This window comes from Pleurodeles waltl, chromosome 4_1 (assembly GCF_031143425.1).
Source record: "Pleurodeles waltl isolate 20211129_DDA chromosome 4_1, aPleWal1.hap1.20221129, whole genome shotgun sequence".
NCBI lineage: Eukaryota > Metazoa > Chordata > Amphibia > Caudata > Salamandridae > Pleurodeles > Pleurodeles waltl.
Window position 1 is genome coordinate 844,513,419 of NC_090442.1, and position 15,896 is coordinate 844,529,314.

The window sequence follows — 15,896 nt, forward strand, 5'->3', positions numbered from 1 at the left end:
TGATTGTATAATACAAATAAATGTAACAAAACGTACTTGTTCCTCTCCAACAAGCAATGGATGTGTTGACTCTTCTCCAACTGAAGGAAGGCGTGTACTGCCAACAGAGGGGTGCCTGCTGGAGGGATGGGACGATGCATCTCCAAAAGATGGATATCTTGGGTACCCATTAGGTAGATTTGGTCCACTGAAGCCAGGAGCTTAAATACATAAAGGCAATTTAATCGTAATTTTTGAACAAGGGTGTCACAGTGCATAAACTATTTAAACTACAGGTAACTAAACTGTGTGCTGAGGTAATGGAAATTGTACAATCAAAAATGGTGCCATCAAATCCTTCACAATACTTCCGGCCAGGTTTTTCTGGAAACATCAAATACACAGATGCTTTCCTGCAGTTATGTCCATGCTAATCCTTGTTGAGGAGGTAACGTTTTGACACCAGCCAAGTCACTTAAGAGATGAGTGGGAAATGTGAAATTATACGGTGGGGTTTAATCGTGAAAGAGAAGGAATACAAACATGAACATAGCTAGACCACAGTGAGAAGCCTATATAATTAGCAAAATCATAATGTGAAAAAGAAAGTGCAAAAGAGAACATAGGCCAAGAGGCTGAGAAAGACAGAGTTAAGACCAAGAAAAGCAAACAGAGAAGCGTGAGAAAGGGCAATCTTCTCGCTTTTCCGGGCAACAGAAATAAATCTCGGGCTTATCACAGCTCTTCATCCGGACTTCAGTGCAGTCTGGTGAAAAACCTGAGGCGTTTCATTTGATTGATGCAGAAATGTGAACGACATGAAACAAAAACAGCATATCACTTGCTCATCGATCTGCTGAAGATGCAGATTTGTATCCAGTGAATGACAGAGACAGAATGACTGAAGAAAAACCATCATCATCATCTGCATATTTTATTTAATCAGTACCCAAGATGCAAAATGCCTGACAGCGGGTAAGGATATTCCGTCAATGGCTAAGGTTTACTGCACTGCCATCATTAGCTGTTCAGTATAACATGGTCTCCTCCTACTTAACTCTGCATACTGTGTCAATGACTATCCTACTGATTCATTTCACTACAGTCAACTATGCGTCTTCGTTATAACTAATTTCAACTTCCGAAATGGGGCATTAAAACAGTTGCATCTTAAATTACACCCCCCCCCCCTCCCCCCAGCCCCCCAGCCCCGGGAAAAACACCCTTATCTTATTACTGTTATTCCATTAACCCAGCGGGTGTACTGATGTGATCTTCCCGTCAAGAGCACATGTGGCCAGGCGCTATTGACCGGAAGGTCATGTCAAAGCATCTGGCACTGGTGCAGCAACTGATGTGTGCTACTCCGGTGCACTGCCCCCCCCCAAGACCCCAACCTACCTCGCGTCTCCTGCTCCGACAGGGGGCGGGGTGCCGGTCCTGCAACTGAAGTCACCGATGCAATTACATCAATTTCATCAGTTGCAGGGCCACTATCCAGGAATCAACGTCTTAGTTATCCTGCGAGTGTGAAGTGGGCTCTGCTCTCGGTGCTTGCAGAAACAAAAGGGAATTATCACTGGAAAGCCTAAATTAACTTTGATGAACTCAGCCTGAACATTATATTCTGTGTGTGCCTAACAACACAGAAAGAGCCCTACTGTCTAAGTTCAGAGCAGCCAATATGTTATATGTTTTCTGCCTGATTACTATGGAAATTTGGAAAAGAAGCGTGTTTGCGACAACGCGACTACCCAGACTATTGCACTTTGTGGTATTTTGCAAACTGTGTAAATCTTTTAAAGCTCACTATTAATTACCTCTTTTTAAAATTCACAAATTTAAGTATTGCAGAGCTTCTGTTCGATTTTTACAATTGTTACTCAGCATCAACGTACATTTCAAAATGGATAGTTTTCTTAAAGATGCTCTGTTTTATCGCAAAAGTTAGGATTTTTAGATTATAATTTTGTTTTACCATTCTATTGCCTATTACATGTGATTTTATACTATGAATGTGTATCTTTTATGACTCTCTGCCATTCAAATAAGGATTGTGATTGATTAAACTCGGATTATTCAACACACATGGAAACATTTGTTAAAGGTAATTTTAATCATTACACTTTGACATTAAAGTCAGTTAGCTCCAAAAAGACATTAAATAGCGCTTTGCAGAAACTGCCACTGATCATCACGAGCCCAATAAACAACAAAGATGTACAACTGGAAATAAGTTATAAAGCTAACCTTGTTTTGATTATCCTTATTATGTGTTAAAACAACACCCATTCTGCTCTACCACAGATTTTGTCAGTGCATGCTAGAAATATTGTATTTGGAAAGGGCAGACACGGATATGAATTGTTGCAGGAGGGCTGCAGAAAGCATTGCCTCAAGGCAATTAAAAACTTTTTATGGCAGACTCAAAGTGGCCTGACATCTTGAGTATACAAAATCAGGATGTTCTCCTCCAGCAACATTTATCCCTTGCACCCATGTTAATGTTGTTAGTTCCTGGGGTCTTCTTCTCTCAGTCTCCTTCTGCAGCACAGCAGGCACCTCCGAACTCGCTACATGGCGGAAAAAATAATCTGAAGGCTTGCCCACACAAAGGTTTAATAGCTTTCTCTCGAGGGATCTGTTTAGCCAGATACACTCATTTTCAAGAGGAGAGAAAGAGGAGGAAACATAAGTTTAAACAAGTAGGATTTTCCCGCTCCAGTCACTAGATGGAAGTATATGCACAGCATGTGAATCTGTAAGTGATTTCATGCTGCAAAACAGCTTTACAGCAGTAGGAGGTACCACAACCTATTTATTTTTTGTAAAAAGGGGGCTGAAGACAGCACACCTTTGTCCACAAATCTGATAAATGCAATGCATTCTTTGAGTTTCTGGAAGAGGGGTGGGGGTGTTTACCTACCTGAAGAACATGTTACTTAACTTTGGTAACGCCTTCTCTGGTAGAGACAATCTAGCTGCAGATTCCTTACCTTAGAATTATCCCCAGACTAGATCAAGAAATGTTTGAAGAGTATCCCTATGCGCCGGTAGGCGGAGTCATTTGGCTTCCTGTCAGCAGTTTAAAAAAAAAGGTTTTAAAGACTTTCCACGCCGTAAGCATGGAGCCTCAAATAATACACCAGTAATAATGCACCAGCATGCAGTGCTAAGGGCCTGAGAAGGGTAACACCAAGCAGAAATCAGTTTGGAGAGCGGGGAGGATTGGTAAAGAGTGTGCAGCTGAACTGTCTTAACCAGATAAGGCATTACCACAGGTAAATAATTGTTCATCCGATGGAGGCCTCTAGCAGCAGGTTTCCTACCTTAGAATAGATAGCCCTGCAATACCTCTTCAAAGGTGGGTCTGCAAGCAGACTGGATCAAAAAGTCCTGTATTACCGAACTGACAAAATTACCATCACAACAGACCACACTGATAAGGCATTAATGTTAGGTGAACCTATGCAGAGACACAAACGTTGCTGCCTGACAGATGTCCAGAAAAGGTCACAGCCTGGGCTCTTGTGGAATAAGCCCACAAGCCCCAAGGGGTTTCTTTTTGCTGAGTGTATAGCAAATGTTTATGCTGAGCACTGTCCATTGTGAGATGGTTTGTTTCTGCACAGCCTTTTTCTCTTCTGTGCACTCATATACCCAATTAACAGTTGATTGTCCATGCATAACTCTTACAATTACAAAAAATAAAGTTAGAACACCACCTCATGTTGCGTCCAGGTGGTGGAATCGCTCCTCTTCTTTAGAAAAGGTAGGCATGGTGTTCTTCTGGCCTATATGAAAAGGTGTCACAATCTTTAGAAGGATGGAGGCATGGGTCGTCAGAACCAGTTTGCCTAGATCGAAAGTTGTGTAAAGAGGGTGCACAGACCCTGGACGATGTTATGGACACTAGAAAAGCAGTTCTGATGGTGAGAAGGTGAATATGGCCGCTATGCAGGAGCTCGACGGGTGCACACATGAGAAATGTTAAGACCAGACTAAGATCTCATTGGAGGCATGATGGATGATGTTGGAGGGAACAGATGTTGAAGTCCCTTATGAAACGGGTCACAACAAGTGACTTAAAGATTGGTCCAGCAACTGCAAGAAGGCAGAGATAGGAGACAAATAACCTTAAACAATGCTTAGAGCAAAGCCCTGCTGGGCCAGGGTAAGAACAAACAATAATACTTGGGAGAGGGTTGCAGAAAGAGGGTCAATGTTCTTGATGCACACCATGTCACAAATTTGTCTCAATAGCCCGGGTGCCAGAATAACATCAAAGACTTCGGGAGGAAGGTCGAAAGCTGTCAACTGTCACTGCTCAATCTCCATGCAGTGAAGGCCGAAGACATGCAGGTTCAGGTACAAGGCCCTGTCCTGTTGCAAGATCCTCTGATCAGAGGACTGATGCCTATGCTCAGGAGTTTGTGAAACCATACCATCTGTGCCCAACTTGGAGCCACAAGAATGACTTGAGGCCGGCTGTTCCTGATCTTCTTGAGAACTCTGAGCAGGAATGCTATTAGCAGAGGCGCATGCAAAAGGCCTGAGCTCAACTCGAGAGGCAAAGCTTCTCCAAGCGAGAGCTGCCATGGACCTTCCAGGACGAAGAACTGCTGATATTGCATGTTTTAGGCAGTGGTGAACAAATCTAATCAATGTTTTCCCCAATCTTGAAAGAGATCTTGCATCACCTCGAGAGGGAGATGGCATTTGTGACGCACTATTCATCAACACCTGAATACGTCTGCCCTGCTGCTCAGAGAACCCACCAGGTGTTTACCCCCAGGGAAATGCTCTGATGTTTTAACCATGACCAGAGACGGAGGGCCTCTTGACAAAAGGTCCACAAACCCAACCATCCTATTGCATAAATTAAGGCTCTGGCATAGTTTCCCGAATACATAACTGGAGTAGAGTTATTAATTTCGGGTTACTAACATCCCTGCAACGGGATCAGAGACACTGTGGTAACAGAAACACACCTATTTTGTTAACTTAACTAAAAGCATTCATTACAACAGACCAAACCTGTGTCTCAGGACATCAGAAGTAACTACAAATGATATCTTAAAAAGCTCCAAGTAGCCACGTTGTGAACAATGAGATTAAAAGGAACATTTCTAACATGATTGAAATGTCATCTAAAACCCAAACCCCTAAGACCTACTTCTATGCGCTATGCTAGAAGAGCACAGGGAGTAGAGCAACTTGCTGTCTAGAGTTTCTAAGGGAGAAGCGAGGCACCGCATACCTCGGTGACAGCAAGAGCTTTTATGAGCGGAGCCTTGAAGGCAGTCTTGCGAAGGGCAAACACTTACAGTGCTAGCGGCCTTCCTCCATAACTCTGCTTGATCAGCATCAGGCGAGATGTGGCATATTCTAAGTGCATTGGCAGTAGCTGACCCAGTTCTGGCAGAACCTTGTGCGATAATCTGGGAAAAGGGCCATTCCTGACAAGTGTTAGCCCCTATTTAGTAATTTCTAGCAGAGACTGAAATTTCTGACTTAAGTTTAGGAATGTCTGACTGACTATGTGCATCAAGGTGAAGTTTCCTTCTGAACATGTAAGGTGAAAGCATGTCAATTCAAAAGACTACACTATTTTGGCAATATGATTGTATTAGTTCTTATTTTACCTTTCCCTGCTGATAACTAGACACTTGACCCAGACCAATGTTACGTCAGGTGTTCTATCCATATCATTAGCCGAATCACTTGACATGGTCTCGGTTCATAGAAAGATAAGGTCAGACAACATCTGCAACAGTGGCAGACATTACAATGATTCTGAACGAACGTGGGAATATGGCGACCCCTGTTACCTAAGATGGTATTAGGGTCTAATCAAACATGGAGTTGGGCCTTATGAGCTTTACGTCAGCCCTGTTTGTTGCAGTACCACATGGCGGTGATGTTGCCTGTAAACACCTGCATCAGCCTTCCCCTAATCAAAGGAAGAAAGGCTTTCAATGCCAACTGCATCACCTAACGCTTCAACAAGTTGATGTGGAGCCCAGTCTCTGCAGAAGACCAGAGACTTCTGATCTCCACCTCTCCAAAGTGGCCACCCCAGCCCAGAAGTGAGGTATCTGTCACTACAGTCAGCTCTGGCTGGGGAAGGGAGAAGGGTCTGCTGCTAACTAAATGCAGTTCCCTCAAAGAACTGGACCAGGTAAGAGAGAGATTACCCTGATGCTGTGCCTACTGGAACTTCAGGTCACACTTCAGAGATCGCATTTGCCAGTGGGCATGTGTCACTAACAGAACGCAGGAGTCCATGAGACCCAACAGACTGAGTCAGTCTCACTGAATTTCAGGATAGAGGATCAAAATCGTAGCCCAAATATCCTGGACTCACCATTTGGAAGGATAGGCCCGAAACTGCAGTGTCCAAAACAGCTCTGATGAAAGGGTGCATCTGAGAGGGAGTCAGGTGCAACTTTTGCACATTTATAGTGAACCCCAGAGAATGCAGGAGGTCGGAGACAACTGACTAGGGCAAGCCTGCCTTCAACAGTCAATCATTGATGTAGGGATTGACTGGAACCCCCTGCCCTCACACAAGTGTGCTGCAACCACCCAAAAGGATTTGCAAAAAAGTGACTGGGGGTAGGTCTTCCAGATCTGTGCTGATTGGTGGGAAACAAAAAAACTGATGTGTGCTGAGGTGGCACCTATATAGGCACTGCGCAAACGTTGCAGCTGCAGAGTCGAATGACACCACTACAAATGTGCAGGGGTACTGCTCAACAGTTTCCAAATCCAGTCTGACGCCTGGGGGTAATCTGGTGCAAGAAGACTCTCCTCCGATTTCTGATTTTCCTCTACTACTGTTAGAAAAGTCTGACTTGGTTTTTGTTTAAACAATCAGTCCTTCACTGTAGTAGTTATCCAGTGTGTTTTGTGGGCTTTTGCCTTTTGCTCTCAACTTGAAGATATGACTTCACACAGGATGTCTGCTGCTTAAGCTTTGGAGTGGATTCTGGAATCTAGTGAAGAACCGGAGCCAATGCATGATTCGGAGATTGACAAACTGCATCAGATTTTGAGGGTGGAAAGGACTCTGGCAGTTATTTCTCTTCAAAGAGGAATGGGGACACATCTGTTGTCACCAAGTCAATATCTTTGTCTGTTGAGCAGGAAGTGGAATCCCTACAGCTAAGAGTACCTCAAGCTTACCCACAATATCTTAGACTTGTGACTGTTGGAGCAAGGGCAGAAGAGGAGCAGATTTGGGGAGCTCCAGAAGGAGTACAGCCTGCTCCATCTCCCTTTACTGGCGCTGCTAGTTGTTTTGTGGATACAGACAATTTCACTACAATTTATTATTCTGATCACCTCATAGAAAATTAATTTCCTGGCAAGATGGTCATTTAAATGAACCTCAATCTAGAACGATATTTGGTGCAGCACAGGGACATGCTTTAGATCCCATGCAAGAGTGCACTGGAGGACTTAAACCATGTTCGAGAATTGAGGACATTTGCGGGTCATACTCCTATGATTTTTATTTTTATTTTTTTTAAACAAACTTTATTGAGTTTTACATGTTAACTCAACTTTCGGTTGCAACACAGAACCCTGAAGCAGTGTTGTCAAGATACAGTGCATTATAAAACTCAAACATTCTGGTTCCCCAAGCTACCCCCCTTTACCAGCACCCGGAGCATGCTCCCGTTCTCTTAAGTAAAATACACATCCGTGCACAGACAAGTTAGTCAGTCCCTCCCCTTGGCCCCATCTCCAAATGTGCAGTTGAATTGCCATTACAAGTGGATGTGAAAGAGTCCACCTTGCTAATCTCCCTAGGCCACCCCATTGGTCAGGGAGGTGACCGGGGAGCGCGGGTCTGGGTTTTTAAGGCACTCCACCAAGTGATTCCATGCCTTAGCCCCATCTATGGTTCCCTGACCCCTTCTTGATTCTTGAAACAGCACTGTGCTCTCGCATTCTGCCCACCTGCCGAGATCCACCCTCCATCTGGTTGAGCTGGGCCCCTTTGGATCTTTCCAGTGCACAGTACTCTCCCTTTGTGCTTCTATCATGGTTAGATCAATATAACAGTTTGTAATCTTAAACTTATTCAGGCAGGGGAGTCTCCCCGGCAGACATATCAATGGGGAACACAGTAAGTGTCCGATTGTGATTTCGTTGATGGTGTGAATGATTTGGTTCCAATATTCTTTCAGGGCCAAATCATGAGTAATAGCTCACCCCCCCCCCAAACCAACGATGCAAAGGTGCACCGAGTCTGACAAGTGTAGTGTTTTGGTTCAGGTGGGCCCATCCACCAGTGCGTTCGAACCACTGCTACCAAGACCCCATAATGTAAGAAATTACCTCCAGGAATCTCTTATGCTGATAAGAAGTCCTCCAACATCAGGAATTCTCAGCCTTCGGAATAGATCTCCCACTCATGTGACAGGGTGCTGGGACCAATCAGGCAGTCCCTGCAGGGCCACTCCAGTGCGCAGGGACACAATCGCCTGCAGTGGTATGGCTGGAAATAAGGTTTTGTGGTGTGAGTGTATTGTGGAGAACGTTTCCCGCGGCAATGTGCTACTCTTATTGTTAGGGAGCCTTTGTGGGGTCTTTGACGTTGATTCAGAAGCATTTGAAATAGCGTGGATTGACTGGGCAGTGTTTCACCTATTGTTCTCCCAGGGTAAATGTAGGATGAGATCCATCGGTTTAGCCACTGGAGCTGTGCAGCCAAGTAATAGCTCTTAAAAGTCTGGGGCTGCCAAACGTCTATTATCAGTCCTTCGTTGTAACTTGGACAGTGCCACCCTGCGCCCCATGAGGTCCCCTAGTAATGAGTTCAGGTTTTTAAAAAATAAATAAATACATTTAAAAAATCGGATGTGGACAATCAGGGGCAGGGTAGAGAAATAATATAATAGGCAGGGGAGTGCCACCATCTTGGATAATGAAATTCTACCAGCCACTGATAGAGGTAAACTCTTCTAAAGTTCTACACTGGTCTGCAAACTCCTGATGGTCGCACCAATGTTACCCTCTAGGGGATACCATGGACGGTGGTAGATTGTGACTCCTAGATATTTCAGGCATGATCCCTCCCAGATAAGGCCGTGTAAATTTGTGGGAGATGGTGCTTCATGACAAAGGGGAAAGAGTTTAGATTGTTGCCAACGGATTCTCAAACCCAATATTCTCCCAAAGTCCTCCATCAGCAACATCACCCTAGGGAGGTCCTTTTGGATATTCCAGAGGAATAAGAGCATGTCATCCGCATATAGGACTGTGTGGTGAAACTTCACCCTCGAATATTCAGACCTTCCGAAGCCCCATCTACTCTCAACATGCCTGTGAGCGGTTGCACTGCCATCACAAACACTGGGGTGAGGGGGCATCCCTGCCTTGTTCCCCTGTCCACTTCGCAGGAGGTAGAAATATTATGACCAGTGAGGACCCTGGCTTTCGGCGCAGTGTATAGTAGAGTTTGGTCCAATTAATAAATCTGTCTCCCAAGCCCATTTTCTTCATAGTGGCGTAGGTCCCATCTGAGACTATTGAAAGCTTTTTCAATATCTATGGCTATTGTGGCAGCAGGTCTGCTTCCAATATTGAGAGGAACCTTCAAATGTTAATGGCCGTATTGCGGCCAGGCATAAACTCTGTCTGGTCCGAGTGGATCAGGGCAGGAACTATGGGCAAGAAACAGGAGGTCGTAGTTTTGCTCTGAGCAAGACTGCTGGTATCAGGATGACAGTACTTTCGTTTGTAGGTGACTAAGTCTCTTCCTACAACTATTTGTAACTGTTGTCCAAACCTTACCGGCTTACTAGCAGTACCTCACCAAAAACACAATAGTAAAAGGTGATTTGTAGCAGTCGCTTACGCATGGACTCAAAATACAATATCTCAGGGTTGTCGTGGTTAAACGGAAATTACCCTTTTCTCACAGATTTATTATGTCTCATACAAACAAAGGCAATAACACAGATGCAGTAAAGTTATAATAGTTTTTATTCAACATAACTGCAATTTGTGATAAGTTGCATGAACTGCAATGATTAGGATAATGAATATACCAAGCAACAGTATTGTAAAGAGGAGAGTCATTGTTATAAAGACCCCCACCATTATGCAATATATGAAAGAAATATATGTATATGTAAAAGATGGAATAAGCCCTAATACCCTAAGGAGAGTAGGTCGAACCTCCTACCTAAAAAGGAAGAGCTGGGTTCGTTAAACCTAATCTGCCAAAACCGTGTCCATGAGAGGAGCCCCCAACCCTTTTTACCTTGGAATGAGGTCTCTATCTCAGACTCCGCAGGGACACGAAGACTGGATCAGTATCAAGATGACTGCAGCATCGGTATCAGCGATGGTGGCGATGCCCTCTGGTCGGAATCCCTCTGATTATCTGTCTGAAAGTGTGTTGTATTTATACAGATCTACAAGGTCCCCTGTCATAAGTGTTATTCATAACAATAGATAACAGGCATGCTTGGGACAGCAATTAATATCAACAATCCCTCGAAAGTATAGAGAGGGAAAATCCCTAAGTGTGAATGCCTACTGTATGTTTGTCTTTCGTGCTTGATCTTGGCGCAATGACACTGATAATAGAACCCCATAACAAGTGGCCTAACTATGAACAAGGCCACCATTTTAAAGGAAATAAATAATTAAATGGACTATGACAGAGCAAGCTAAGTAGGTTAAAAGTCACTGGGTGACGGGGGCACGAGTTTACAAGCCTACGGCTAAGCTAACTCCTGTTATCCCGCTAAAACAAACTAGGATTCACTACAATGCCACTGAGGATTTTATAATCCATGTTTAAAACGGAAAGTGGGTGGTATGCCTTAACATCTCTAGGCGGTCATACTGGCTTCAGGAGAGGTACAATCAATGTCTCCCTGGTGGATGTGGAGAGGCAACCCGTATCCTGTGCAGCTGAATTCGAGGGCAACCAATCGTGGGGCAATGTTTCCCACAAATCTGTCATAGAACTCTACGAGGAATCCATCTGAGTGGGGGACTCTGCCCCGAGCCATTGCTTTGATTGCCCTCTGTATTTCGGGTGTCATACTCTCTTGATGGGCATTAATTCAAGCCAACAGTGCCCTGTTACTGGTCTTGTGACTCAATGTGGTGCACGCCATTGATCTCTGCCGCCATAAGTGTAGATCATTCTTAGCTTCTGCACCACATGTTGCATTGCACTCATAACGCCCAGGCCCTTCCCAGAGACTATCCAGATCCTGACTGGCCATTCAAAGTTTTTTCTGTGCTGGACCACTTTGCCAGGCATTTCAAAGCAATTTAAGTCTGGGATCAACATAGCTGTGGATGAGTCCTTGATGTTATACAAAGGACAGCTGCTGCATAAGCAGTATATCAAAAGTAAAAGAGCTTGCATTGGTATTTAAATTATACCTGCTTTGTGAAAGCTCTACTGGTTATGTCTACAGTCATGAGGGAGAGCAAAATTATTCAGTGCTTATGACTATCAATAAAGATCCTGAAATGCAGAACCAATGGTCTTTCACTGTTCACCAATCAGAATTCCACATACAACTCCTGAAAGAAAAAAATAAATTATAATTATGATGCGGGGGCAATGGAGGACCAACAAAGAGGTCTCTTGACACAGCTTTCAACTCCTTGGGAATATGAATATATCCATATCTATTTATCTATCAAAGATGCTTTTAACGCCTTTTCTAATTTTATTACATTTATTATGGACATATTTCACTATCCGAACACCGCAAGCCTCTTCTTTCAGAATGTTCTTGCAATGTGGTGTCTGTCATGAAGGAAATTAGTGGACAGGAGTTCTGCTTTGTGTTTTGGACAGCTGGTCAATCAATCACGGAAATCTACTCTGTGACAGCTCTGACAGAAAATCTGGCAATCATCATTATCAGAGCCAACTGTGGAAATTACTCTTGACCAGGCTTACTTAATCTTCATGCGTACCAGATTCAAGGAGGTTAGTGAGCACACTAACAAAAAATGAGCACAATTTCACGAGTGCATTCCTCTTGCGCCTGGATTTGTGAATTTAAAAATGCACACTTGGCATGCCATGTTCTATGCCGTTGTGAAAAGGTGCATTGATGACTTTCAGCAGGTTGAGATCTAGAGCTGTGTATAGAACACACTTGTGGGTGTCCAGAATTATTCTACTAAGGGACTCTGCTCACTGATGGCACATTCTTGGCAGAAGAAAGATACCAAGCAATGAGCCACTGTCTAAAGGTCACAGCCTCTTTTGATCACGTTTGCTGCACTGTTCTTTCCTCATTTGACCATGGAGTGCATCACTGTGCCGTCTATCTGGTTCAATACTTTTGCTTCTCAATCTCAGTCCACAGGGCTGTAAGCATATATATATATATATTTTTTTAACTATGGGTGTGGTGTGCAGAGAAGTTTAATGTAAAAACAATAAGTGATGGACAGAATGCTGAACATTGTCAAACATTCACCCCCAGTACAGTGATCTGGGCCTAAATCCATCGTTTTTTTGCTGCCCATGCCATTCCAGTTTGGACCCAGCCATATGCAAATCAGTCTTGACCCTGTTCCCCATGGGAACAGTCCAGCCCGAACTGCTAGGCCAGGTCTTCCCTGGACTGGAAACAAGCATCCTGGGACCGGTTTCGGGGTTTCACCCCTCATCAGCCAGGCTAGCTGGAATCCAGTGGCATGGGAAGCACGGGACCCACATCTGGGCATACCCTTCCCACTTAGGGCGACAAAGCAAAAACAATAAGTGATGGACGGAATGCTGAACATTGTCAAACATTCACCCCCAGTACAGTGATCTGGGCCTAAATCCATTGTTTTTTTGCTGCCCATGCCATTCCAGTTTGGACCCAGCCATATGCAAATGGGTCTTGACCCTGTTCCCCATGGGAACAGTCCAGCCCGAACTGCTAGGCCAGGTCTTCCCTGGACTGGAAACAAGCATCCTGGGACCGGTTTCGGGGTTTCACCCCTCATCAACCAGGCCACTTGTTGTTTTTGCTTTGTCGCCCTAAGTGGGAAGGGTATGCCCAGACGTGGGTCCCGTGCTTCCCATGCCACTGGATTCAAGCTAGCCTGGCTGATGAGGGGTGAAACCCCGAAACCGGTCCCAGGATGCTTGTTTCCGGTCCAGTGAGGACCTGGCTTGGCAGTTCGGTCTGGACTGTTCCCATGAGGAACAGGGTCAAGACTGATTTGCATATGGCTGGGTCCAAACTGGGGTGGCATGGTGAGCAAAAGAACGATGGATTAAACCCAGATCTATGACTGGGGGTGAGTGTTTGACAATGTTCAGCATTCCGTCCATCACTTGTTGTTTTTGAGAAGTTTAATGTAGTCAGGAAAGGTTTAAACAATGAAATTAACTTTGATTTATTTTTTTATTTTTTATAACAATAGTACCTTGAAAGCAGACTTAACAGTTAAATGGAATTTGCTCAAATGTTCAGGAGCTGATAGATCCCTCTATGACATCAATAAAAGCAAATAGTGCATGCATATAATAAGCCTTCTGTTACAGAAGAACCACCGATGGCTCCTCTACATAAATTACCTAAGTGGCAAATCTAATATCAAGTGAACTGAGTTACAATCACTCATCTTGTGGCTCTTGTTAATATAAAGTTAAGACTTTATCCTGTGACGATTCAGGCATTTTATACTCTAACACAGTATGAATTTATGAGAAGAAATAGGGAAAGGTACTGGCGTCTTGCTGCGGGAAGACAATTGTTCAACTCATTAAAATAGGACTAATCAATCAAAGAATTATGCACATAAGCAGGCCACAATTTTGTTAAAATCACAATAATATGCGTGGCAGTGAGTGGTGGCAAATTTAACTGGATTAACCGAAATCTTCTATGCTGGCAATAATTTAATGATGGAAATCAGTTTGTTGATGAAGTTGTCTGGTGTGGGGCTATAGAAATAAGTGATCCCAATAGGCTGTTGTCTCAAAAATCTAAAAAGATTCATTTAACCCCTCCGGGGTGTGCTTAGGTTCAACTTAGTGTCATCTTTACAACTGATAGGAAAGGTTTTTGTGAGATCAATATAAAATCATCAATCCACACATTTCAGAAAAGGGCTCCCAAATAAAGAGCAGTAACACAGAGAACTCTAAGGATAATTTGATTTGTATTTAAAAATGAGTATTCAATTCTGGCATAGAGACTTTTATTGAGATCTATTTTTTTTTAACTCAATGCAAAAATAAAATGCTTTTCTATACTAATAAATACCAAGCAAAATCTCATATTATCAATTCAGTCTCAGTACATCGGGCATAAAACAGAATCAAAGATACAGAATTAATTTAAAGAATTTGGCTAACAAACCTGAGCATATATAAAACTGTTTCTCAAATGGACTTTCACACACTGTGAATCCGTTATGACACCAGATGCCAAATTACGGTTTATGGCGTTTAAAAGCCACCTCGTAATGCTTGCGCGCAGTGATGGATGCCCTACTGAAACAGACAGAAGAAACCGGATGCTCTGTTTGTGCTGGAAAGCATATATGTATTTTTGCCACATTAGCATTATAGGCAATCTTCTGTAGGTTTTTATAGAGAAAAAAAAAAAAAAAAAAAAAAAAAACTGTAGAATTATTTCTTTGTGTTTCGCCATCAGCAATTTAGATGGTGCTATTTCTACTTGCTTAATAAAATGCTGTAGGCTGTCCTGATACAGTTAAATGCTTTATGTTGGGACATTACGCTGTTTATCATTCATCACCTAAACTACTGGATTGGGAACATTAGTGATTAATACTGTATATGTATATTCACGTAATTATGGAAGCAGTGATTAAAAAAATAAGCATTCCTATCACAAGAAATATAGTGATATAGATATAAAAATGTTGCCTAAGGTTTTATAAGGTTTAAGCTGAAGGACTGGAATGGCTGCAATTAACACTTGCGGCCCTGTTACACCTTTTCAAAGCTGTCCATATATTTGTAAAACCAAAAGATACCGAAGAAATTTTAAAATTAAATATACATGTGGCAAACGTCAACAACAGGCGTTTAGAAAATGTGTCAGAAGGATACCATGTCTCATATGGGTTTTGGTAATGGTTCAATATACAATTACTATACGTGTTTTCTATATCTGAGAAGTGAATAGGTGTTTGCTATTATTTGTTCAGCCTTTAAGAAGAGGAACTGTAATACTGGAAACATTTTGTTGGCTTCCCTCAACGAGTCATAATTAAGAGAAATGGAGGCAATCAAATCTTACTTAAAGAGGATGTCAATGAGTTTTTATGAAATTTTGTAGACTAGTACTGAATCAGATTAAAATAGTGTTTTATGGTTTAAATCTGGGAAACAGATGGATTTCACAAGTGTGTATACTGCAACTGATTGTGTCTGTAGAGATATCATTACCCACCTAAACCTAGTACATCAAGCAATCAGAACAGAAACTGTTTAACTGTCCTGAGCTCTAGCATACGGAGGTGACCTGAATAGTCCTTTGAGGGTGAAGCCTCTTGAATCTGAAATTGTTCCATATTCTTTCCCACATCTAGAATGGAAGAATCCATCACTTTTGGCTACAAAGGAAGTTTTCCCTGGATTTCTTTATGATTTTTTTCTTTGTCCATCACACTAAGGAATGCAAAGACCATCAACTACTGCTCTTCCCAAAATAAACTATCTACCATAAGAGAGGTTAGTTTGATTGGCACAGATGCCGATGCAAATGACCTTCAACTGAACAAAACGAGAGCATGACCTAAATGCCCCCACCTTCTTAGACATTTTTGTCAGGCAAAGCTACAAATGATCAAAATGCCACCTTACAGCTCTGGTAATTAGGTACACTAGAAGAAGAGCCCCTTATTTGTCGCTTTCCTAGAAGGAAACTTTTAATTTGATTTAGTAG

The 15,896-nt window shown here is 42.9% G+C and overlaps 1 protein-coding gene across 3 annotated transcripts in view; it reads right to left on the reverse strand.

The window, feature by feature from the left end:
* Positions 1-15,896, reverse strand: part of FRS2 (fibroblast growth factor receptor substrate 2) — a 289,441-nt gene that overhangs the window by 36,741 nt on the left and 236,804 nt on the right. For all 3 annotated transcript variants that reach the window (XM_069229609.1, XM_069229607.1, XM_069229608.1), the window contains one exon: positions 37-200. In XM_069229609.1, coding sequence (XP_069085710.1) covers positions 37-200 — 164 coding nt within the window. The remainder of the gene's footprint in view (positions 1-36; positions 201-15,896) is intronic.